At 44.0% G+C, this 24934-nt stretch overlaps 4 protein-coding genes and 1 non-coding gene across 6 annotated transcripts; 3 read left to right on the forward strand and 2 right to left on the reverse strand.

Annotated features, from left to right (window-relative positions):
* Nucleotides 1–6485: 6485 nt before the first annotated feature.
* LOC108131682 (guanine nucleotide-binding protein subunit beta-like protein 1) lies at nucleotides 6486–8317 on the forward strand. Its single transcript, XM_017250695.3, has 3 exons — nucleotides 6486–6730; nucleotides 7000–7513; nucleotides 7572–8317. Exons 1-3 carry the CDS (start codon nucleotides 6593–6595, stop codon nucleotides 7889–7891), a joined length of 972 nt encoding a protein of 323 aa, XP_017106184.1. The 5' UTR covers nucleotides 6486–6592; the 3' UTR covers nucleotides 7892–8317.
* Sobp (Sine oculis-binding protein) lies at nucleotides 8300–20357 on the reverse strand. 2 transcript variants are annotated; one of them, XM_017250693.3, is made up of 4 exons: nucleotides 19983–20357; nucleotides 18515–18653; nucleotides 10889–11369; nucleotides 8300–10128 (listed from the first exon to the last, which is right to left on the reverse strand). In XM_017250693.3, the coding sequence occupies exons 2-4, from the start codon at nucleotides 18629–18631 to the stop codon at nucleotides 8333–8335; spliced, it is 2394 nt and encodes a 797-aa protein (XP_017106182.2). In that variant the 5' UTR covers nucleotides 18632–18653; nucleotides 19983–20357; the 3' UTR covers nucleotides 8300–8332. The 2 variants fall into 2 exon arrangements, with proteins under 2 accessions (XP_017106182.2, XP_017106181.2); XM_017250692.3 differs by lacking the exon at nucleotides 19983–20357 and adding an exon at nucleotides 19604–19965.
* Nucleotides 20358–21931: 1574 nt separating this feature from the next.
* On the forward strand, nucleotides 21932–22003 carry TRNAW-CCA (transfer RNA tryptophan (anticodon CCA)). The gene has a single exon. It is a non-coding gene; the product is annotated as a tRNA-Trp (tRNA).
* A 519-nt stretch (nucleotides 22004–22522) lies between these two features.
* LOC108131683 (LYR motif-containing protein 2) lies at nucleotides 22523–23082 on the forward strand. The gene is made up of 2 exons (XM_017250697.3): nucleotides 22523–22699; nucleotides 22758–23082. The coding sequence occupies exons 1-2, from the start codon at nucleotides 22661–22663 to the stop codon at nucleotides 22989–22991; spliced, it is 273 nt and encodes a 90-aa protein (XP_017106186.1). The 5' UTR covers nucleotides 22523–22660; the 3' UTR covers nucleotides 22992–23082.
* S2P (membrane-bound transcription factor site-2 protease) lies at nucleotides 23003–24934 on the reverse strand. The gene is made up of 3 exons (XM_017250694.3): nucleotides 24760–24934; nucleotides 24275–24703; nucleotides 23003–24213 (listed from the first exon to the last, which is right to left on the reverse strand). The coding sequence occupies exons 1-3, from the start codon at nucleotides 24832–24834 to the stop codon at nucleotides 23200–23202; spliced, it is 1518 nt and encodes a 505-aa protein (XP_017106183.2). The 5' UTR covers nucleotides 24835–24934; the 3' UTR covers nucleotides 23003–23199.

The following is a 24934-nucleotide window of genomic DNA, read 5'->3' on the forward strand; positions in this document are numbered from 1 at the left end:
CAAGGTTAGGCTTGGGTATTAGAGGCGTCCCACGTCGCCGTCGGGTGGTGTTGGTTCCACTTGCTTTGCACCACATTGCAGATTGAGGAGCAGAGAGTGGCCGAGGGCGAGTGGGTGACTAGGTGGCTGAATGGGTGGGTGACTTTTGCCATGGCTTTAATTAATTTGGTGCAACATTTTGCACTGGGCCGAGCCCAAAAGCCCGACTTGGTCACTAACCGTATATATATCAATACAATTGTTTGATTGGCAGTCGCATATATTACGCAAAGATATACCCCCAGAGAAGAGTGGCCAAGGGGGAGTGGCCAAGTTGGTTAGTGGTGGGGCTGGGGAGCCACCTGTCATCGGTGCTTATGATTAACTGTCAGTTGTAACTGGTTATGATGGATTTATTGCTGTCAATTTGACAAATCAATGCAGAAGTTGGCAGTCGAAGGCGTTCGGCGACGAGTTAATTGGAAAATCAACCAGGTCTTGAATATTTGAAACCGAGAGATGGGCGCCTAGAGCTTTAATTGAATAATTAAGGTATTAATTTAATAAACTAGCTCATACTATTTTAAATATTTTGAGTTTCAGTATATTTTTCTATCCTCTCTGTTGATTTTACCCAAACTCCTTTAAAAATACAAGAAAAAAAGTCTGAAAAATAGAGAAACCTGAGAGGACCAGGCGGGGACCAGTTTCCATTTTACTACCGTCTGTCACCTGATGGCAGCCAAATATTAATTTACCGATATATCTTTTGCCAGTGATTTTGTTTTGCTGCACAGTTGGCTAATGAAATCGTAAGTGCTTTTATCTCGTAAATAGTCGGCTGGCCGGGTTTGGTTTGGGTTTTTGGTCTCAATGGTTTTTCATTCCTGTTTCTCTACCGGTTTCAAATAAAAACTTCAAATAAAAAAAAAGTCTACAGCGTTTTAATGACCTACCGATTGGCTAGGATGTTTCAATGAAATTGAAAATAAAGTCCCTCCTCCCGCGCCTTAACTAATGGGTCAAGTTATAGACTCCCAACCGTTTGGAAATCAAAACTGACAACTGCTGGCCTGTGAAATATTTTAACGCCATTTATCAAAATGCCATGGAAAATTGCAACTACTTGCCGGCCCAATTCTGAGTGTCTGATTGACTGCAGCCTGCAGTTGGCCAGTGTTTGGCTATGAGGCTCCCAGGCATTGAAGTTACCAGGTTCTTGCACCGAAAACAATTGGTAATACGAGTTTATAATAAGAAGATTTTTAAAATATTTTCAAATTAAAGGTCTTTGATAAACATCATACTATTTGCTTATCTATTTTTTACTATCAGTGTCTGGCCAATATATTATTTTTTCTCTGCAAGCCCAGGCATTGTCGGTAAGTCTGCGACAGCCACTTTGTGTTTATGTCAGTCAGTCAAAGTCTGGTTGTTGGTCACTCAGCCGCACCACAAAATGAATTATACGCACTTCAAAGTTTCAACACATGCAGCAGCAACAGCAACAGCAACAGCTACAGCAACGGCAGCAACATGCAACATACACAATAACAACAGCAGCAACATTCCACCAGGGGCCGCCCACACACAGCTGGCAAAATAAATTATCATCGAGGCTTACATGCCCTTAGGTTGTGGCCATCTCAATGACAGCCAACTGATAAAGTCATGGTCGTCTTTTGGACACTAACAAATAGTTTCAGAAGTAGGTAACACACCGGGGGATTGAGATCTTAACGCAAATATGAAATATGTTGCCACTTTGCATATGTTGAAAGGATTGTGGGAGTTGAAACTCGGTGATTCATTTGAAATCCTGCAAACTTAAAGGATATTTATAAGAGCATTAAAGCTAATAGTATTTCTCTCACTGCAATCATTTAACCAAAAACGCTTTTCAAATAAGTACAACTTTCGCTTGGTTTAATTTTTGTTTTATTTCTTGAAGTTGGCTTTTTTATTTGTGGCTGACTGGCTGTCAATATTTCATGCAGTGACTTGTGTGTATCTTTCGGTTTTAGTTGTTTGCACTTTCGGTCGCCTGGCCCCAAGTTTGATGGCCCTGAATAATTGATGTTGCATGCCACAACAACAGCTGTCGCATTGGTTCCGGAATTGGGTCAACTAATCCTCCGGGGCGCGGGCAACCGTAAACGCCGCGATTGTCGTCGCATTTAGTGGTTCACTTCGAACCAGGGGGCCTGCCAGCAAATTACAGTAATTAACAGGCTCATATTTAAGGTGTTTATCAGGATGACGGGTACCGCAATATCAGAAGCATCTCCAGCATCAGCCCCACCAGCAGCAGCAGCAGTTGCCACACATAATTACAGATGCTCGTATGCAAAATGAGATGGGCCAGGCCGATGATGAAGGCCTTTGGCACCACAATTTGGTTTGGGGCCACAAATAAATTGATTTCTCCACTCGACAGTCGGACAACCAGACAGCCTTTTAATTAAACGAGCGCCGTTCATTATGTCCCGATAAATGATAATGGAAACCACAATTGCATTTATTCCCACAATCAGATCAATATGGAGAATCTTCTGGACTACCTCTGATGATTAAACCATTACATTTATCTACTAACTGGGCTAGTGACACCTCCTGGCATTCAAATTGCAGCCTGAAGAAGATATTAACTTTATAATTGATAATTGAAAGTAGTTCTGGACCTGGACCCGAGAAAGGCACCCTGAAAGGAAGCCTTTGGTTATGTCAGCCACAGGCTGGCCAGTAGCAATTTATGCCGCTCCTGTTTTCCATTCTTTAACCATCCGCCCGAGATGATTATATGCCCTCGGGGCCAGCTCGATATTGTGGTTGTACTGCATCCCGGGCAGTACCCGGGATACCTGCACTTGCAAATGAGTTGCATTTTGAGACATAAAAGGGCACTTAGCATAATGATTTACAACTTTGATTCACGCAATTAAATTGGAATTTCAGGACAACGGTGGAGCAAGTTAAGAAATCAAAATGTATGTTATATTTGAGTTGATTCTTTGGGAAAGTATAAGTAAGAGTAGCTTAGAATATTAGTTCCAACTCTTAGAATTTTTACTGACCATGTGATCCAGTCAGTTGCCAAAATCCAGCATCCACAATCCACTGTGCCTCTCTTCTGCCAGCTCAATGGAGCTGAAAACGCATTCACATCATCAATGGCAGCCACGACGACCAGAACAACGACAACAATCGTGCCCGGAGGCAGTCACACGGACAATGTTATTGACACCCCAGAGACAAGGTTTCGATTTCAGGCCCTCCACTCTCCACTGTCCATCGTCCCTATCTACTGGTTCACACCCAGGATTATGCATCCATCCTTTGTTGACGTGTCCTGCGCTTGATTGGCACTTTCGCTGAGTGCGTCTGATTGCCAAGGGTCCGAGGGTCCGTGGCAGAGAGTCGAGAGTCGTAGGCAATCAAGTGGAATTTCCAATGTGGGTGCACCTTTCCCAGGTGTCATAACTCGCCATGGATGACCCCTAGATGGCGAGCAGCCGTAGTAGTAGGTGGATGCGTGGCCAAAGACAAAACGGGCACAAAATATGTTATCTAAAGTGCCATTTCATTAGCCAAGCCCTCGTTGGGAGACGCCATAAATCAGTCGAAGATCAAGTGGCCATCACATTATCCGACCCAATCCGGTGCGATTCGATTGGATTGGATCTGGCAAGCTGCGGGTCTGCCAACTTCTCACTTCACCCTGGCCAATCGATCCGGTCTGGTCTGCTCGGCGGAAATTGATCAATTACAGTGAGCAGAGCAGAGCTCTGGTCTTTTTTTGGACCAGTTTTTCCCGTCCGGCAACGGATAATTTGCATAAATACGAAACAAAGTTCAGACGCAAACTCAAAATGCCCCGAAAATGTGACTCCATCTAAGTTAGCTGGTGGCCACCAGCTCTGCCGCATTGGATGCCATATCCGAGGCCTTAATCTCGTCGGAGTCGTTCCTCGTCGTCGGCCGGCATGAAAAATGGGCGAAACGCCTTTAGTGTCAATTTTATGTTATCGTTTGATTTATAATAATGCTGATAGACGTCGATATTTTAATTGATTGCGCTCGACTGGAGTTTCCAACTTATTTTTGGGGGAATCTGTTTATTGCTTTGAAGTGTTTTCTAAAAACGAATTTCATGCCAGATTGCAACACTTTCTACTGGGAATTGTAGAGAAAATAGAAGAGAAAAGTTTTCAAAAATACATTCATAAATATAATCAAGAACTCCCAGTTGTCCCGGTCTGGAATTCCGCTTACCCGGAGATCTGTCCTTTGTGATATTGTACAATCAAAATACCATCACCTAGAGAACCCAGTGGCTGCCTTCTTGGCCCATAAAGTGATTCATGGACATGGCCAAGTAATGCGAAATAAAAACTCAACGCAAGCCAGAGGAGGAGTAGAACAAATCGCCGTCTCAATTTCGAGTAGATGAAGCTCCATTAAGGTAGCACATAAATAAGCCGGGTAGTCATCCAAGTGTCGTCCTCTGTGGCCGGTATCCCATTTAATTTCAGACTAATAATGACAACCATATAAAGTTATTGGTAGTAAAGGGGCAGTCTCCAAGGAGCCACCAGGAGGGCATCGGTAGGGGGACAGACATTGTTTGTCGCGTGATAACTTCATTTTCAGTGCCCGCCTCGCGAATACGCGGAATACTCGCCCAGCGGGATGTCCTGTTCCTGGACGATCCTTTTCCGAGAGTGGCGGCCTACACCAGAGAACGGCTCTGTCAGCATATATCAGCCTAAGCCTGATTAACTATCGAGCATTGGCCGCGTGCGTCTCTACATATATGGTACATATGTATGCCAAAACACTTGGTAAGACTTGGTGGTATCCCGATTCTATCCCGAAATGGAATTCCTTAGAAACCTGTAGCTCGATCTGGGACTTGGGGCATCTCACTCTCTCTCTATCTTCTCTGCGGCGAGATGCCCCGAATGCGATAGCGAAAATTTATGACTTCATTAAGGTAACAAGCCAATATGTTTTCAACTTCGAACTGGGTTGGGTTGCTCTGGGTTGGTTTGGTTGCGTTTCGGGTTATTGGAAACGTTTAAGGAGTTTTATGCGCTCGGTGTTCCTGTTGTTGTAGTCGTTGACCCATTTCAAATGGATTACCCAACATGCATAAATAGTTTAAACGCCTCACTTCCTCACCGACGGGGTCCTCGTCTTTGGTCTCTTCGATTTGTGGCCCCGGCTCTGTGGCGAAAAGATTTATGGACTTCTCGTTGGACTTCTACCTCCCTCCTCGCCGGCCCGATGCCGCCACCCTTGGCCCTCATCCTGTGGGAGACAAAAGGGAAAAATTAACTGAGACGAAAGCAAATGAGCTGGAATGGTCATACAGGCTTTAACCCTTTTTATGATGTGCTCTGCCGTTAAATGAACTTGTAGCCGCATTTCCAAATGGGGGGAAACTGTTGGTTGCCTAACTTGGGGTTGGGGTTAGGGGCAACCACGTTAACTTGTTGCATCCAAATCGAATTACGAATTACGTCTGGGGGAAGAAATTAAATTTGATGGCATTTGGTTTGAATGTAAATTCAGGTGTATTGACAATCAGGATATACTTAACGTTCTACCTCAATATACGAGTATTACCTGCAAAGCTTTTGCAAAAACCCTGCTTCTGTAGAACTTGCAAAATTTTGAAATGAGTTTTTTTCACTCAATTAAAATATAGCGCATTTTTTTGGGTCCGTAAATCATGGTGAGCCTGCGGCACAACAGGAGTCTTCGACTTATTTGCCGTTTGGTGGTGTTGCCTCGCTAAAGCCACTTAAAACTGTCAACTTAGCATTGATTAACGAGCTTATGGCATGTTTATTTTGCGATCTTTGTTGCGGCCGGCCAGTAGAATGGTCTGTATTTTGGGCCGTTTTCTTCGCCCGCAATCTTGGCCAGCGGCAGCGGGTGCGCGACTGACAAGTCTTTTACGATCCAGGCCTTAGCGTCTATGAGCCCATGTGAGCCATACCGCTAAAATATATATGCGTGTATATGTTCATATGAGAAGCGGCCGACGCTGCTGACAAAGTCCATTAAAGCCGGGTAAGCCTTTGGTGCACGTTATGTTTTTAATAGTCCGCGCATTTAGCGACTTAATGATTTTTCGCTGTAAAATGTTAAGCCTGTTTTCTCCGCAGCGACTACCTGCCGCAGAAGAATTTGCAATGGCTCCCCCACGGGGTCAGGCGACTCCAAGCTAGTTTGAATTCAGTATGTTGCGCGCCAAAAGCAGCGCCCTCTGACGGTCTCCCAAACGAAGGGTTCTTTAGGGACCAGGGCTGGCAAGCCTCAGATTTTGACTTTCACCGACAATAACTTAAGAAAACAAGAATCAGACAGGTAAACTGTGAATACCTTAATTAAAATGTTAATAAACTATAGGACATCGAAAATGAGAATAAATTGGAAGTTCAAAGACGTGGCAGTTTTGTAACGCCCTCTGGGGGGATTTCAAACAAGCCACACAAGGCGTGTTGCCACACTCCCAAGCAGTTATGCTGTTTTTCAACACCTATACACAGAATCAAAACAAAAACATCTTTTAATTAATTAAATTATAAAGAAAATTAAAGAGAGAATGGCTGTGCTACCACCAGATCCTGTGTTCAGTCTTCGATCGCCCGAAATGGGCGCTGTAAACTCTCTGTGTTTTCAGGAATCCGAACGCCTGCTGGCGGGAACCATCAAAGGCAGTGTCTTTCTATGGGACTTACAGGTGAGACACCTGAGACATTATCAAAATAAACTATATCTCAAAGTTATATAAAGCTTATATGTAAATGTATGATGATAGTATGTACTGAGTGTTTGTTTATTTATTTTAAAATAAATTAACAATAGTTTAATTGGCTTACAACTATTTAAATATTTTTAGCCATGTTAGACGGCCACGTGCCAAGTTTAAGGCGATTATTTTTAGACACAAACAACTGCCAAACAATGCCTTTCATATGCCAACTCGTGTTTGTTTCTATTATTTTCCAGACCAATCGCTCCGCCCTCCATTTCGAGGTGGGTCCCGATCCCATAACCAGCCTTCACCACACTACCGACAGACTCATAACTCAGGAAAAGGGCGGCACCATCTCCATGTTCTCCATAGGCAGCAGTAGCTATGTAAAAGAGCGCACTATTCCAGGAAATCACCTGGGCTACTGCCGGTCAGCGCTCCACACTAGCACCAGTAACACTAGCGAGCAACTGCTCTTCTATCCCTGCGAGGAGTCAGCCATCGGAGTGCTTCATGTAACAGACGCTTCGGCACCAACGCAGATGCTAGTGCCCGACGATCCACAACTGCCCAAGCTGGGGAGTGTAACCTGCTTTAAGCCCTTTGAATGTGCGTCCCAGCTCTTCTTGCTTGCCGGCTACGAGTCGGGACACTTTTTGACGTGGGACATTAGCTCTGGAGTTATCCTGGACGTGCTGGAGCTAGCGACCGATGCCATGGCCGTGGACTATTGCCCCATTACAAATCGTGGCATTGTTGGGGGTGCCAGTGAGTAGACCAGAACTTACTCTATGCGTTAGTTTCCTAATGAACTCTTATTTTCTAGCCGATAAGCTGGTCAGCTTTAGTTACCAACGACCGGCCATGCAACTGCAACGCGGTTCTGAGCTTAGCATTAAAAATCCTGGAGTAAACTGCGTACGAATTCGATCTGACCAAAAGGTGTTTGCCAGCGGCGGCTGGGACGGGCGTATTCGCATTTTCTCGTGGAAGAGCCTCCGACCCCTGGCAGTGCTCACGCAGCACAAGCAGGGCGGCGTCATGGACCTGGTCTACTCCAATCAACCGGTGTCCATGTGGCATGCAAATATTATGGCAGCAGCTGGCATGGACAGCCAGATATCGCTTTGGGACCTTTACAACTGAATTCTGATTAGCTTTAAGTGTTAAAGTTTTGGTTTTTTAGATACGTTTGACTGGAACGGTTTTGACATCCTTTTGAAATTATCTTAAGTAGTTGCAAGAAAAGGTTTTTGAAGTTTACTGTTTTAGGTACACAAAATCAAGGTCATTTTGTGAAATACATCATTACTTCAGGATATCTACTGAGCAAGAAAATGTATCTTTATTTAATAGTGTAAGTGCCCCCTGTTAATGGAAATTATAAACATTGTCATCTAATAAGTTATATTTTAGTTTATTTAAATGTTTAGATTCAATTATGATTACCGAATGCACTTTGTGCTTTCCGCTCTGCCATTTCCGTTTCCGCTTCCTCAAACACACTGACATTCACACCCAAGCATACATACACACATAGATAAATACATTCTACTAGCTTTTAAGGATAAATCCTAATGTCTACTTTTACTTTTTAGCTTTAGCACTGCTATTGTTGTTACTCATATTGCACTCCCCATCGCCATCGCCATTGCCATCTGCATCCGCATCTGCATCCCTCTCCTTCATGTTGCTACTACTATGGGCTTGAGCACCAACAGCATCGGTGGCTTCCAGCTCCCTGATGGCCATCTTTTGGAAATCACAATCTATGATCCTTTTCCGCTTGCGCAACGGGCGACTGCACTCGGCGGCTGCCTCTTTGGTTTGAATGAGGGTTCGCTTGGTCTGCAACCTGGTGATCTTTAGCTTGGGTAGCTTTTGGCTGTCCACCTCTGGCTCGGATGGCGTCGAGTCCTGGACAATACAATGCGTCTCCGATGAGGAGGACGACGACTCGGGTGAGATGGATGGCGATGCTAAGGTGGTGTTCCTTTCTGGATTAGTCTTTGGTATGGATTTCTTCTCCTCCCCATCCTGATCGTTTTTTAATTCCTCCTGGGTCTCCTTCGCTGGCTCCTCTTCTTTATTTTCCACCTCCTGATCACTTCTGGTCTTGCTGCAGTCCAGTGGTTGCGGCTGCTCCTGCTGTCCAGGTGCATCTTGTGCTTCTGCTGCAGCACTTGGTGCTGCCCGCTCCTCGTCGAAACGCTTCCTCTGCTCCGGTGTGAGGTGGGCCTTGTAGAAATCCACAACTGGCAGCGGTACTGGAATCGGTATGGGGAGCGGTATGATAATAGGGTAGGGCACCATCACGGTCACTGGCGGAACACCTCCAAGCAAGGCTCCCAGCTCCGGGATTTGTGGCGGAAGCATTGGGGGAAATGGAGGAGGAAATCCTCTAGGGATCATTCCATGAGGCATCGGTGGGAGAAAATGATGCGGTGGAGGTGGTGGACGTGCGCCAAACGGATGACCCATTGGCACTCCGTTCGAGGGCGTGGCAAAATAGCTGGCCGGGATGGCGGTCGGACCTCTGGGCATCGGAGGCTGGGGAGGTAGTGGCGGAGGAGCCTGCTGTTGCTGTGGCGAATCAGGGATGTTGGGCATCGGCGAAATGGGGGGCAGCGGAACACTGGAGCCACCAAAGTCCGCAGTTAAGGTGGGAGGCTGCTGAAGCTGCTGTTGTTGTTGCGCCTGCTGCTGTTTCTGGAGCAAGCTGGCCACAGTTTCAGAGCCAGAAGAAGAGGACAGTCCCCTATGCTGTCGCTTTCGGCGACCCAACTTGGAACCCATTTGCCGGTTAATCGGCGGAGGCGGTGGAGGAGGCACCACGGCTGGACCCGGGCTCTTTTGGGCCAGCAACTTTGAAACGGGCGCCACTGAGATCAGGGGTTTGCTGGGGTTCGGATGACTAGGCGGCGAGTCTGGACACCGATTGGCGACTTGTGCGGCAGAACCAGGTGGTCCCGGCGATACTGAGAGCGTAGAGGCGGGCGAAGCCGAACGACTCCGGCAGTTGCGAAGCCACAAGTCCGGCGTAATCAGCCCAGCCTCGCTTCCTGCATCCAGAGCCTGATCCCGCAGATGCGGATGCATGTCCAGGTGAGCCTGCGTTTCGTGGCAGAATATCTCCATCTTGTACTGGTTGAGGCACTTCTCCGAGCAGAACTGCAGCTGGGAGGCCCCGTCCTGGAAGTCCACATAGCTAACCGCGTGCCGGACGTGCTTGCACCAGTCGCAGGTTTTGGCCTTTTTAAAGGATGCCCGCCGGCTTTGGGCGAAACAGGACTCCGAGCAGTAGCGCGGGCCATCGCTGCTGGTCAAGTAATCCGGAGCATTCTCCGCGATCGGTCGATGACACCAGCAGCAGTTGTTAAAGTCTGCCGAGGAAGGAAATTATTAAAAAATTTGTTAGCTGGGATTTTCATAGAAAAAAACTCATTTAAGATAAAATAAACACCTACAATTTATGAATTCTAGTCTTTAATTAAAAACATTTCGTTTAGAATTTTCCCAGGAATAGAAAAGCATAAATATTGCTTTCCTTGATTTACTGAAATGAAAACCGATTCCTGATGAACTCAAAAATTTTCCTTGGCTGCCGTACAAATTGAGTTTCGGATATCCATTCACCTCCTAATATGGAAGCCCGGCCCATCCCGGCCCGGCCTCCTCACATAGCCTGCCAAAAATTTTGTAAACCATATTTGGATCTTAATGAATCTGTTATTCGATAATGCAGACGCATCGGCAAACTCCGGCGGGAGTTGGCGGAAAGTTAGTAAAGTTTCGAACCTGTCTGCAACTGAAAATGCCCGTAATGATTGCTGGGATCGAACTGGGGGAAATGGTTTAGGGGGTGGCAGGTATTGAATGTGCCAGTGCCGGAGCAGAAAACTCGAACATATCGAATTTCCTACCAAAAACAAAATACTCGACTCGATTCAGGTGAAAAGTGCCAAATGGGGTACGAATTGTGGGCGGTCAGGCACATTGTAATTTTTGACTGTTGCCTGTCCATTTTTGGATGCACCCGGTTCGAGGTCGGGTTTCGCATTGAAACTACCATTAAAATTCTGTTGTTTGCCTATGCACTAACTATGCTTAGCACAGATTGAGGAAATTTATTGTTCAACTCACCTATTTTCTCCTCCGAATGCGCCAGCCCGCCTGCCCCCGACGGCTTGCCAATGGAGTTCGGACTCTTGGAGTCCTCCTCCCGGGAGCTGCGAGTGTCGGGATCCGAGGGGGTGGTCGTGGTACTGCTACAATTCAATACACCTCCCTTCCGATTAGGTCCACCGCCAGTTCCTGCTCCCCCAGCTCCATTGTTTTTAAGGCTATTTCCGCTGCCATTATTGTTATTATTATTTTTATAGGCTGCGGCCAAAGCACTTCGACTGCTGCGCAGCAAGCTGCTCCTCTTCCTCTCCAGATGCTGCTGCTCCTGCTGCTGTTGCTGGTGGTGGAGGCGATGCTGCTGCTGCTGGTTGGCCGCCGCAGCGGCAGCGGCACTCTGCAGCAGTCGCGATGTCTTGGCGGTCAGATCCAGACGGTCCACATCGACACCCTCGAACCCATACCAGCCGAGCAGTTCGTTCATGGTGTTGTGAGCGAATTCCTGGAAAGGAGGAAAAAACAAAACCAGAAAGATGAGTGGCTGTTGGCCAGAAATTGCTGACACAATTCCCCAAGTTTCCATTACCAGTGCCCCCCAAGAGACATTCGATATTCTCAGCGATCGAAACAGTTGTACACTTCAATAACTAAACTGCAAGTAAGTCGGCCATAAATTTATCAATTTTGCTACAAATTTTAGGGGGAATACCTCAAGACAACATTTTTAATCCATATTTTTCAAATTTTTGGGGGGGGGTACCCCTTGTAATATCCGGTTTTCATATATAGTCCCTTCAGATGGCCATATCTTTCCCAATTTCTATCCGATCCCTTGATCGATTTGTAGTTCATTTCTGTATCATTTTGCATCAAAATCTCAAAACACCTCAAAAATCTCTTTTTGATCAATATTTTTCAAATTTTTGGGGGGGTACCCCTTGTAAAATCCGGATTTTCATATATAGTCCCTTCAGATGCCCATATCTTTCCCAATTTCTATTCGATCCTTAAAAGGAATACCTTGATCGATTTCTAGTTCATTTTCCCATCATTCTGCATCAAAATCTCAAAACAAAATTTTCGATCGATATTTTTCAAATTTTTGTGGGGGTACCCCTTGTAAAATCCTGATTTTTATATATAGTCCCTTCAGATGTCCATATCTTTCCCAATTTCTATCCGATCCTTAAAAGGAATACCTTGATCGATTTCTAGTTCATTTTCCCATCATTCTGCATCAAAATCTCAAAACAAAATTTTCGATCGATATTTTTCAAATTTTTTTTGGGGGTACCCCTTGTAAAATCCAGATTTTTATAAATAGTCCCTTACGAAGTCCATATCTTTCCCAATATTTTTCTGATTATTAATATGAGCACCTGGTATGAATCGTAGTTCAATTCCCTCACATTCAGCATATAAATCTAAAAACACAATTTTTAATCAATATTTTTAAAATTTTTTAATAACAGCTATTTAATGTTTCTTTCAGTGTCGTGACATCTGAGGCTTACTACTGACAAAAAGGTTTTTTTACTGACTTTTGACCAACTTGAGGTTTTAGTGCCTTTATTCGATTGAAGAAAATAAATCAAGAGTTACAAGAAGAAAGGATTCCGCGAACTTTCACTTACTATCGATTGGACCCGTTTAATCACCCCCACCCCCTCGATGACCTCTGATCTCAAATGCCCAATTATGCGAACTTGGCTCTTACCATATCAAAGCTTTCGCCTCGGGCCGACAAAGTTGCAATGAAATCGATAGCCCTGATGGAAAAGGCAACGCATCACACCCAACACTTCGTCACCCAACCACTCTTACACCTGTGATTTTGAAAACGTGAGCACACGTTCAGGTAAACAGGTAAGGGAGAACTTCATTACGGCCAGTGGGCCGGACCCATTGGCTTTTTCGGATGGGCGGGAGTGGGTGGCATTTGCATATTTCCTTTGGCAAAGTGCAGGAATCTTTCCTGTTGCTGGGCATCCGACATCGATACCGAATACCACCGGCCCGGCCCAGCCCTGTCGTGTCTGTGTCTTTTATTTCTGTTTAAAAATTTAAGCTAAAATCTTGCGGCTTTTGAAGTTGCTCATTTCTTGCATTCGTATTGCCCCAAAAGGAATGCATGTATTTCTGTGTCGTTTTTTTCCTGTCTGTGTTGCACACAAAAATTTCACACAAGGCTATGAAAGTTTCAAGAACTGAAGATTAGGTTACATTCCAATTTTTTTTTGCTTTTCGAGTTTTTGTGGCAGAGGCTCTGCAAAAATGGTTTGAAGATTTTGTCCGAGGAATGTTGCCTTTCAGAATGGTATTTATTTAATCATGAAATGCAAGTAGAAATTTTAAAATCACCAGAAATATTCTCCAATTATATATATTTTTAAAATACTGAAGCCCCTTTAGTCAAGCCCTTTGCTTTTTCGGTTTTTTCATTCCCTTGACTACTTCTGGGGAATTTGAAATTACTCATACGCCATGTGGCCCCACTCACTGACAGATTTTTGGGGTGGTGGATAGTCTTCAAGTAGTATCCGATGCTAAGATTCCAAGGAAATGGCCACAAATCGGATCGCATCGAAAGACAAAACCACAAGATTGCCCAACGCTGGCCAGATGAATCATCATTGCATCTATCACTGGCACTAGACAAACTGGATATCCCCGAGGACATCCGATACTGTTTGCAAATTAAGCGGTGCTGCCAACTTGCTGACAAATGCAAGTCGTCTAATATACCCCCACCATAGCCCTCCAGACGATACCCATAATACAGCGCTCACACGCTCGCTTGGTTATATTGTTGTTGTTTTATTTTTGTTGCTTCTCAAGTCGCGTATCGGTGACAATCGCATTCAGGTTTTAGTTGTCTGTCGCTGCGAAAAGAGTATTAAAAATTCGCACGATAAAATCTCCGGGGCCGGCTGGCTGACTGGCTGGCTGGCTGGAGGGGTATCGATTACACGCCTCAGGTGCGACCTCGTCGTCCAGGTGGGATTAAGGCGCAAGGGGAGAGCGCAGTGGAGGATGGCGACGCACGCTCGGCTCAAGTTCAGCTTTTGCAGTACGACTGTGCGGTAACCGGAGGAACGCCCGCTCATTCCCTCTCTCTCATTATCCCATGCGCCATCTCTTTCGGCAGCTCGGTTTTTAGTATCATTTGTCTGTTAATTTATGTTCGGTTTTTAATTTCTGATTTGTGCGTTCGTTCAGTTTTCTGCTGTCTGACAGTGGCTCAACGGGTTGAAAGGATACACCGAAAGAAAAAGTCTTAAATCTTGGACTTTTCAAAAATCCTATCACGAAACTGAAATCATTCTATTCCTGGTATCTATGATAATTATTATTTTTAAAATACTTTAATCTCTTTTTAAATACTACCAATTTTTTCTCTCACTTTATTTTGAGGGAATAAACCAAAAAAGGGGGGACCCGAGACCTCGGATCACACAGCCTCCGATGGAGCGACATTCAAACTCGCGCTGAAATCCTACACCGAAATGCGAATAAAAATCAATTAATTAAAAGCTGAAATTGTATGCCGTTTGCTGTTTTTCTTGATGGAGTTGGGATCTGATTCTCAGGCCGCCCAGCCTTACATACATATATACCTACTAACTACTTATATAAAATGTATAAAAAAAAATAAATATATACGAACGCGTCTACCTTTACATTTTCAATTCGAATTTCCCTTTTTCCCTATGAAAGACCACCCTCCACCCCCGTGGTTAAGCAATCAGATCTGCATGGATTCTTGGCTGGCTTTTCATTTGGAATAATTTTTTTTTTGTCGTAATTATTGCTCAATCCAGTGGATACATTTGCCATACTCGTTCTGTTTCTGACTGTTCAAGTTTTCTGAGGATTTTTTTTTTTCGCTTTTCCATTTTGCAAAATCTCAACTTACAAAAACATATCGGATTTTCGTTTTTATTATGAATCGTAATGAACCGACTTGACGAGTGAGAAGCGGGAACTGAGAACTGGGAACCAAGTTCGTTCTTTGTCTGGCATTCAATGCACCGAAAAAAAAACATATCAGTTTGGTAGTCCTATATCATTTAATGTTTTATGAACCAAAACTTTAAGATAAAAAATAATTTCCCATTATCGATTGGAATTGATTTCGTGTCCTGACCTAGTTCTTATATCCAAGGAAGCTTATCCCGCTGCAGTGGGGTAAGACCACCGTCTTCGTGTTATGCGAGTCGCTCACATTAATACACGTCTACGGTTACCGGCGAGGAAACCTAATAGAATAATGTTAAGTACCCGGCGACGGCAGCACTGGCAATGCCAAAGTAACTACGACAACCCAGCTGTGGAGACACCGACCAGGGTCCGGGTCCGGATCCGTTGCCCAAAGAAGGCCGGGGAGGTGGCAACCGACCGGCAACCCAATACGCTTATAATAACTCACCCTGAACCCAGTAAACTGAACTGAGTCTAAGGCAAACTAAAACCGAGCTGCAACAGAGCACCCAGAGCTTGTGTCCGGACAGAACCCAATCCCAATTCCAACTTCCAAGCCCCCCTCGAACACCACCCCAAAAAAAAAAAATATATATATAGTGGAAACAACACCCAATGGCAACAAATTCTAGAATTACGCTAGTTTTCTCAGACATACATACAAACGGGTATGGGTTTCAGTGTTTCAGTGAGTCGAGCACAAAGTCAGTCGGTTTTTAGTCTGTTGTAATCAAATATCGATAGCTCAGGATTGAATGACACGCGTCCTTCTTTTGAATTCTTACATGACATACTTGGCCTTTTGAGTTTTCAGTTCTGTTTTCTTCTGTCTCCTCGGCAACCTAATACATTATTTTATTTTAATGTATAGCAGATACAATTGCAGACAGTGGGATCTTGAGACAAGAAGGAACTAGGTAAAAGCACTCGAGAACTACGAGCAATCCCTATAAGCCCCCTTAGGTATACTACAATTTTCTGAAAGTATCAAAAGCTAAGAGGATCTAACCAGGTACCAGGTATCATATAGTTTATAACTTTTATAGATTATAATATTTAAAATATATTCCCTTTGGGTATTAGACTAAAATTGAAAAGTATTATATTTCACTAACTGCATTTTGAAGCTTCTGACTTGCTCATCCATTTACCAATCCAGCCACCCTCCAGCCCACACAGCCGATTGTCTTCTGGCCACTCGTGTTGGCCCGGCCATCGGCAGTGGCTCGAATTAATTTAACGCTATTTAAATTTGAGCCACTGCTGGTGGGGCAGTAGCAGAAAGGTAATGCTGCATGCCACCTGCCCTCAGCATAGGATGCCTCACGTTACGTTCGCCCTGCTCTTTGTGCACTACCAGTACCACGTCCCCTGCCCTAGCCTGCACCCTGGCCATCTCTATCGCACCTTTGGAGCTCTGGTTCCCGGGTGTTTTGTGTAGAATTTATCATATTCTATTTTGTTTGTAACTCAATCTGCGGCGCTGTTATTAAAGTTCTGCTGCTGCGGCGACATTTGAGCTAAGCTGCCACCACTGCCACTGCCACTTCGACTGCCGCTCCCGCTCCCGGTACCGCTGCTCCGCCCTTCCCCTTTGTGGCCCTGAGTGGCTGCCTGTCATTGTGTTGTGGCCCCTCAAAGTCTCCCCGTTCTATGCGCCGCATCACTGTGAAAGTAATCCAATCCCGATGGCTCGGAACCCTGGCCCGGGCTATATAGTATGCCATGCTCGTTGGAGTCTGCCATCACTTAACTCGGGAGCTACGGTGTGTAGGCGTTGAAAATTATGTGGGTACATCAATAGTTAGAAGATGGTCAGGATTAAATCCAATATGTTGAAAAATCATTAAGAAAAACCTCTTTTACAGCTTATATCCTGGCTTTTCTAATTTCCTCCTTCGTAGGGTTATTGATTTCAGTTATTGATGAGCCACCTTTCACACTTTCCCCACTCCTTGTACCTACTACTACTCGTTTATTAATGTGCCTCAAAGACATGCTCTTTGGTAAATACATGTCCGTATGTATATCGCCCAGCCTCTCCTGTCGCAAAAGCGGAAACCTTGAAGGATATCACCTTACCACAGTCCTATCAAATGGCACCCATGGAGCGGACTCAATTTATTGTTGTTGTTTAATTACGTTGTGTGTGTGTGTTGTTTTCGGCTTGCCTTCGGGGGCCATTAAATATAAAAATTTGTCCTGCTTCTGGTTGTCTTTGCACCAAATGCAGCTTGTAATTATAACAAGGGAGCCCGGAGCGAGTTGAGGCTAAAAACTGAAGCTCAAACTGAAACTGAAACTGAAACTGGGTGAGGTAAGCAAAAAAAATGAAGGTATGAATTACACAAAATTTTAATTGATATTTTTTAGCCGGCAAAGTGTTGCACACACAAAGCAGGTGAGGATGACATTGAGAGCTTGAATGAAAGGAAATTTTTGTAGCCAAAATTAAAAAAAGAGGACTATGACTGATTAATAAACCTTCTGAAAAGTCGCTCTAAGCTATTACAAGTGAGACAAAGTCCCCTGTTCATCTAGACAACCAGTCGTATATCTTGATACTCGGTTCCCAAGCCCCCGAGAAGCACATTCATTATAATAATTTTGGTTTTGGCCAATGTTTTTGTTTTTGTTATTGTTTCTCCCTCTTCATGCCTGACAATAAGTATCATTGCGCTCAACTGCAAGTCAACGGCTATAATTTCAATTCGCCGATCGGGTTACACGTGCTGCAAAAATGTTGCTGCGGGACAGTTGTTGTGGATTTCTCTGCTAGCCCCCCCTTCCTGTCTCTCTGGCATTAAATTAATTTTTCTCATTTTACGGATAAAGCCAGCTCAGCTCAGCTCTGCTCTGGCCAGCTGAGATGAGATGGGATTGGGCATCGGAATCGGAATCGGACTCGCTCACTCGTTAAAATGATTATAAAAATTTATCAATATAAAATTACGGCCAACTCTACCGCTCAACTTACACAGCCCGTAATCAAAATCGCAATTGGAATCGCTTCAGCTGCGACTGGCAGCCATCAACTCCTCTTACAAATACCGGACCCGGGAACAAAGTTGCACGGAATTTTATTCACGATTTGCGTGGGAGTTGGATTATCATGCTCTGGCGGCAGCGGTGGTGGTGGTGTTGCATAAACATTGCTAAATGCTCAACAGTTCTGAATCATTGGAATTGCAAACTGAAATCCGAAATCTGAAACGATTTTTGGCTCCCTGGACAGGGCTCGTGGTTCGTTTCGAGACTGATTCTTTGATTTCAGTGCTTAGTTGGAAATGTTGTGTTGGGGGGTATCGTTTGGTTGTAAATGGAGCTAATTATTTGCAACATTCAGTTCCATAGATATTTGTTTTAAAACCAGAACCACACATCGAATAAAGGTATAATTAATGTGTGGGATCTTTCTCCACTCTGAAGATGAAAGAAAATAATTTATCTGCATCTGGGTATATGCATTTTAGACAGATACAATGTTTTGCCAAGAGAGAGCGATATTATTTTTAAATCCCACACCAACTTGTCCCTCCATACATTGTCTGCATCCTTGTTACTGAACGCTCTCGGCCAAAAAACAAAATAATATGCAGACAGGGGTAATTAATTATCAAATATGTACATCTTTAAAAAGAGGTGCGAAAAAAAAACGATACTCACCTTTATCTCATCGCTGGGCAGTTCTTTTTTGATCTGAACGGAACTGGGAAGAACCACATTGGCAGCTCCCCCGACGCTGGCATCCCGGGAGCTCGAAGGCGACGTCTTGGCGGACATTTCGGCTGGATTTTTGCAGGAACTGGAACACAAGAGAGGCCATGGGTCAGAGGGTATCCGGCAGATACTATTCAAGCAGGAGGCGAGTATGCTTAATAATAGGGGGCCGAGTCATTGATCTTGCCACTGTAAACAAATGAACTTTGGCCACATCAATCACCGGATCATGTAGATACATTTTAGGAGCTGCCACCGGACCACCTTCCCCCTCATACTGTGTCGTGCCATGTAGCATAATTAATTACAGCGTCGCAGCAGTTCACAGTTTTTAATTTTATTTATTTTTTCTGATACTCTTGGTTCTTGTTGGCCCTCCGCTTTGCATACTGTTTCGCATCCATTGGATACGCATGCGAGAGATATATTTATACACCGGGCCGCCTATACATATGTGAGTATAAGTTTCTGTATCTGGGAGTGTGAGTATCTGTGTGTGAGCGTGTTCGCTTGGCGCGCACTTTGGTGTCTTGTAATTTAATACCTCGTACGAAACGTTACCACCTATCGCATAACACAAGACTACTCGTACAAATTCAAATTCAAATACAAAACACAATAACAAACCGAATATATATATATATATATATATACTGAATATGAGGTATATATATTGTGGTATGCATTTGTTTTTGTTGCCGCGAGGGGGTTTCTGAAGAAATCAGACTTTAGAAAAATAAAAAAAAGTCGAAAATGTTGGCAAAACCAAAAGGGAAGTAATCGGAATCGGATTCTGGAAGGGAACAACCGGTGTGTCTGGAATTGAACTTGTCCCTATCCCTTGAACTTGTTCAGGAAATGTAGCAAACTTAAGAATGTGGGGTATATTGTATATACGCATCATTGTTTGCCCTCGAAAGATTTCAAACAATCCTTCAGCGTCCGGTCCGAATCACTTTCAAGATCGTTTAAGTATCTCCATTGTTCATATTTAATGCGTTCATTCCTCGTCGTTGATACTATATGCATATCTACCCGATCTTCATCATTTCTGATTGCCCATTAAAAACATTTCACTTTGTATATTCTTTTGCCTTGTGCTGCTTCTTTGGTTTTATATTTTATTTTATTTTTTTCATCGCAGCTTTGTTTTGCTTTTAAAAATTGTTTTATTTTTTTTTTAAACAATTCAATTTTAATCCAATGCGAAAATGAAATGCAGACAAGGCAAGTCAAACATTTTTTTATATTTTTTTTTGTATTTTTTAGCTTTAACGTTTTTCTTTCTTCGATTTTCATTCACTTTGAGGTAAAATTTTCCAATGCAACATGCGGGAAAACAAATATATATTCCAAAAATAGCCAGATATTTTCAACATTATATTTTTGGTGTGTGTTTTCAGCTCTCACTCACAATTGGCCTTTCTGCTTTCGCACTCTCTCAGCCCCCGATTTCTTGACTATACTTCTTGTGTGTTTTCTTTGGATGGATTTTCCGACAACAGTCGATAGCGACAAGACCAGACCGACCGTCAAGGAAACTCATGCACCATCCTCATTTCGTTTTCACTTTTTATTTGAATTTTTCACACAAACACACAGATGTTTGGCCGCCGTTTGCTGCCTCGTTTCGTGTCGCCTCGAATACAACCGATTAAAACCGCTTGGGTTTTCGGAAACGGATTCAAAAACTTTATTTTCGAATCGACGACAACGGAGAACAACGACGTCCACACGCGTCCGCGCTTCATGAACATTTGAGGCAGCCGTCTGCCTGGCATGTGGATTTTACTTGCTCTGCTGTTGCTGTTGCTGTTGCTGCTGCTACTGGTCGGTGTTGTTGCCTTCGGGTTTCGTCATCGTTTTGGCGCAGCTGTGGGTCTGCTGACGATGACGTAGAGGCAACCCCTTGCCACCCACCAACCCCCCAATGCCCCCCAACAGGGTAAAAAATACTAATGAAATTTAACAGTGTTCTTCAGGGCTTTCTTAACTTTTATAACTTTGATAAAAGATTTATTTCTGCAGGTATAGATGCCATTTTTAAGTTGAGTTTCCTCAAATAAAAAAAAAAATTTCTCTCAGTGCTATGATTCAAGAGAGAAGCGCAGACGCCAACATCTCTGGCGGATGAAAACGAAAACGAAACTGCATTCGGGGGCTGCAGTGCGCGAGATTCTTTTGCATAATTTTTCATATATGCGCTAGTACTGCTAGAGAATTGGATAGTTAAAAATAAATCGCACCGCTTCACCTGCCTTCGTTTTGTTCTGTTCCACGGATATTTATGTTATGTCCAATATATGTTTTAATTTGCACAAAATACGTGTACTGGCTCGGACAAACGCACTTGAGCAGAGATCACAGAGACTGCTATGGGAAATTAATGGGGGGGCATCTTAAGTAATGCGAGGAGAAAATGCATTTTGACAGCCCCAAAGGTCGTACAAACGAAGAGTATAAATATCTGAGAAATTGATCAATTACGTTAGTATTTTATAGATTTAGAGCTCTATTAAATCACAGTTTTTAAAAGGGCCATACCGTAAGTAAACACAATAATTGGTAAGTGAACGTGACCACTGGCACTGGGCACCGAAACCAAAAACAGTTGGCAATTGAAACGACTTAGAGAGTAGGAGCCCGGTACTTGGAGACGACAGACTTACCACGACAGCACACACCAAGTACTGCTATCAGGAGATATGACTTGGTAACTTGGTCGTGCCGGGACGTCTTCTGTTCTTCTCGGGATATAGCCGGTGAAACAATTGAATCGCCCAACTAGAACATCATAATCAGCGCCCACCGAGAGGAGAACCAGAAGCAGCTGGCGTGCCAATCAAGCAATGGGCCGTGGACGCGGACGTGGACGTGGACGTGGATGAGGACGTGGATAAACAATGTACTCATATAGATAGATGTAGCGTTTAATGTCACGAATTTAATTTAAATTGAACAAGAGCCAGATAGATTTAGTGTTACATGCCATATCCTTTGTTCCCACGCCACCGCACACCCAGAACACACAGGTCTGTTAGAGCCTTTAAACTACTTATTTTATTTCTGCCACTGACTCATTAGTGACAGTTGATGAAAATTGCAATTTAAACATTAATTGTCGTTGACTTTTCGCTGCAGGTTGCCTCCCTCTGGCACAGCAAAGTGTTTCAATTTAAATTCTCACATTTATGCCTCTCGAAAGATAACGAAAACTGATTTCAAATGCGCTTATCTTTTCATCCTAGTTAATGAATATATATATAAAGAATGTGTTTGTCGTTCGAAGATGATAAAAATAGAACCTGAATCATAGACTGGCTAATAGTTCTAGTTGGGTTCGGGGCTGGCAACATTTCAAGGGACTCCGTGGCGCAACGGTAGCGCGTCCGACTCCAGATCGGAAGGTTGCGTGTTCAAATCACGTCGGGGTCAAATGGAAGATATCTTTTTTTTTAATTTTATTTTAATTTTTAATACTTCCTAATTTTTGTAGGTTTTAGATTTTTGTTTTGTGTTTCACACATTATATAAAATGTCATATATTTGGATGGTTTCTATTTTAAAATGTATCGTATAACCGTGGGAGATTCTATATCTTTTTCAATCAAAGAATTTGCTTACATAATCATGCTTGGCTAAAGCAAAATATACATAAATTACCATTTAGTATACTTAAATTCGTACAAATTTTAACAATTTTATAATAAATAAATTTAAAAAGTAACCGTTCTGGTTTCTTATCGGTTATCGATTTTTAGATAAGGGACTCATTGCTAAAATATAATAAAAGATAAAGAAAAATCTTTTCTTTTTTTAAATATTATTTTATTTTAATTTAATTTTAAAGCTAAATTTTATTTAATATGGTTCCTTGTGGCAAAATGGCGTTGCAATTACAAATGGCGGAGGCAACCATTTTCTTTGAGTTCAATGGCAACCCAGCCACACATCTGTGTAAACAGCTGTTTTTGTTTTGGTTTTCACTTCAGCATAAATATTATTGATAATGGCCGGAAAACTTTAAAAAATAAACAAAAAAATATATGTCAACTTTCTAAAATAAGAAAAATAGATTAGGAAAGAGCTGAAATGTCAAAGTTACCTAAAGCGGCCCTCAGTTTAAAGCAGGTACGACAATAATGGCATTAATTATATTAAGAAACTCATATAACCCATGGGGTTCTAGTTTATGCTGCGCCAGGAAGTCCTCAAACTCTACAGAGACATCTTCAGAACGATACGCCAGGTTCCTGATAAAAACAGCCAATCAGAGCTGCGAGCCTGGGCACGGCATGACTTTGAGACAAACCGCAACCAGAGCGACGAGGTTGCCATTAAGATGCTCCTCCAGCACGGAAGGCGCAGCCTCACAGAGCTGAGAACCAGCCTTCACTTGAGCGGTATGAGCCAGGAAAAGTAAAAACATAGTCATTAGCTTAATTTGATTTTATTTTTGAGCTCGACAGCCTTTTGAAAATAAATAAAAGTTAGGACTAACGACTATGACAAAAGCTATCGAATCTTTGAGGTGCTACATTCGCTGGCCAGTGTGTTTCTTTGTTGTGAAAGTGAAATAGCAGTCTAGCATCTTAAGCGGAGTTGGACTCCTAGATTCCGTTAAACATTTCCTAAAGCAGTGGCCGGAGAAAGCTGAGCCAAGCCACCTTCAGCATAGCTAACGCAAAAAGTAGCGATCCCACGCTGGTGATGATCACCGAGATGAGGTCGCGCTTGGCGTACTGATCCACCCGACCCATCAGGAAGCTGTGTATCACGGTGCTGGTGATGTGGGCCCCATCGAATCCGAAGCACGGAATGGCGTTCACCAGAGCCAAACCGATGCTAAAGACCACATTGTATTTGAGGAGCAACAGCCAAGCATCAGGCCAGGCGGCCTTTAGAAACGAGTGGCGGGGTACAAAGGCAGACACGCCCACTGTACGGATCACATCCCACGGATGGCCCACGTAGATGACGGGAGGGAGCTTTTCCCGCCGGGCATTTGTGCGCTTGAACGTCATTATGGCAGTAATATTGCGCATCAAGGGGCGCAGGCAGAAGCCCTCGGAGCAGACCCCTGAAGAACAGTGTTCCGTGACCTCCTCGAGAGTGCGACGCACATTTAGGCACACATGCTGGGGCAACTCCACAGGCACATCACCGTTCGCATCCTCCACCACCTCAAAGCAGCTCACGTTGGGGTTCAGCTCGTCACAGCACTGCAGTTGGCCATCGATGGCGTGATGCGAAATGGCGCTGCTTTCATCGTTCAGCTGGACAAAGTCCGCACTCACGCAGTAGCCGGGTTTCTGTTTCACGGAGCTTAGTAGGCAGGATTGCCAACTCTCCTCGCTGGTCACTGGGCAACCGTTGATCTGGGTGACCTGGTTGTCGACTTGGAGACCACGCTCCCCACGTAGCGGGGACTTTCGTGTCAGTTCGGTAACCACTACGTGTTCGTTGTAAGAGTATAAGGGGGACATAGTAATGCCAACCGTCGAGATAAGTAGGTAGCACACGCCACCAAAGACAAAGTTGTGCCAGATGCCGGCACACAAAACGCGCAGCTTACGAATCCAGCGAAGGCCATTTAGGTGGTCGTGAGACAGCTCCGTGTAGGCCAAAGGCAGGCAGAAGAAAAACTAAAAAAATAGGAAAGGGAAGTAAGCTTCTTTTCCATTTAGAACCATGGACTGGGATTACCTTTATCCCAAAGCCCGTGACGGGAACATCCTCCAGCACAGCAGCCACGGCATGACCCATCTCATGGACCACCAGACAAAGCACTAGAGCGGTTATGTAGTAGCCAAACTCCTCCAGAGGTAGATTCACACCCGGCAACAGGATCTCCAGCTGGACCGGTACTCCACCGGCGGCAGCACCGGTCTCCGCCTCGCCGCTGCTGAAAATGGTCACGATCAACAGAATAAGCCCGATGGGCAGCAGCGCGAAGGTGAGCAGTACGCCCACATTGAAGCTGACGAGCTTCATCTTCCGACTGCAGCTGTTCCCGGCGGATCCCCATCGCAGGAGCGTTCTATTGAAGGCCGTCGTGTGCCAGTGGATGGTCAGGAAATTGACGGTTAGACCAGTGTTCTTCAGAAAGGCATCGTAAGGATAGTGCATGCAGCTCTAGAGGATCCATGAGATTGGTTTAGTGGAGACAATGAAGAATAAGAACAACGCACCTTGAAAAAGCGATCGAAGAAATACAGGACACCATATATCGACGTCAGTACCACGAAGAACACTACCGGGTCCATCTCGGCGCCATCTATGGAATCGAAAAAAGGTTTGGTTTAATAAATTGTTAATTTATTAATATTTATTTGTATTTAGATGACAATCTGTTGGTTAACATGG

Source organism: Drosophila bipectinata, chromosome 2R, assembly GCF_030179905.1.
Source record: "Drosophila bipectinata strain 14024-0381.07 chromosome 2R, DbipHiC1v2, whole genome shotgun sequence".
In the NCBI taxonomy this organism is placed as follows: domain Eukaryota; kingdom Metazoa; phylum Arthropoda; class Insecta; order Diptera; family Drosophilidae; genus Drosophila; species Drosophila bipectinata.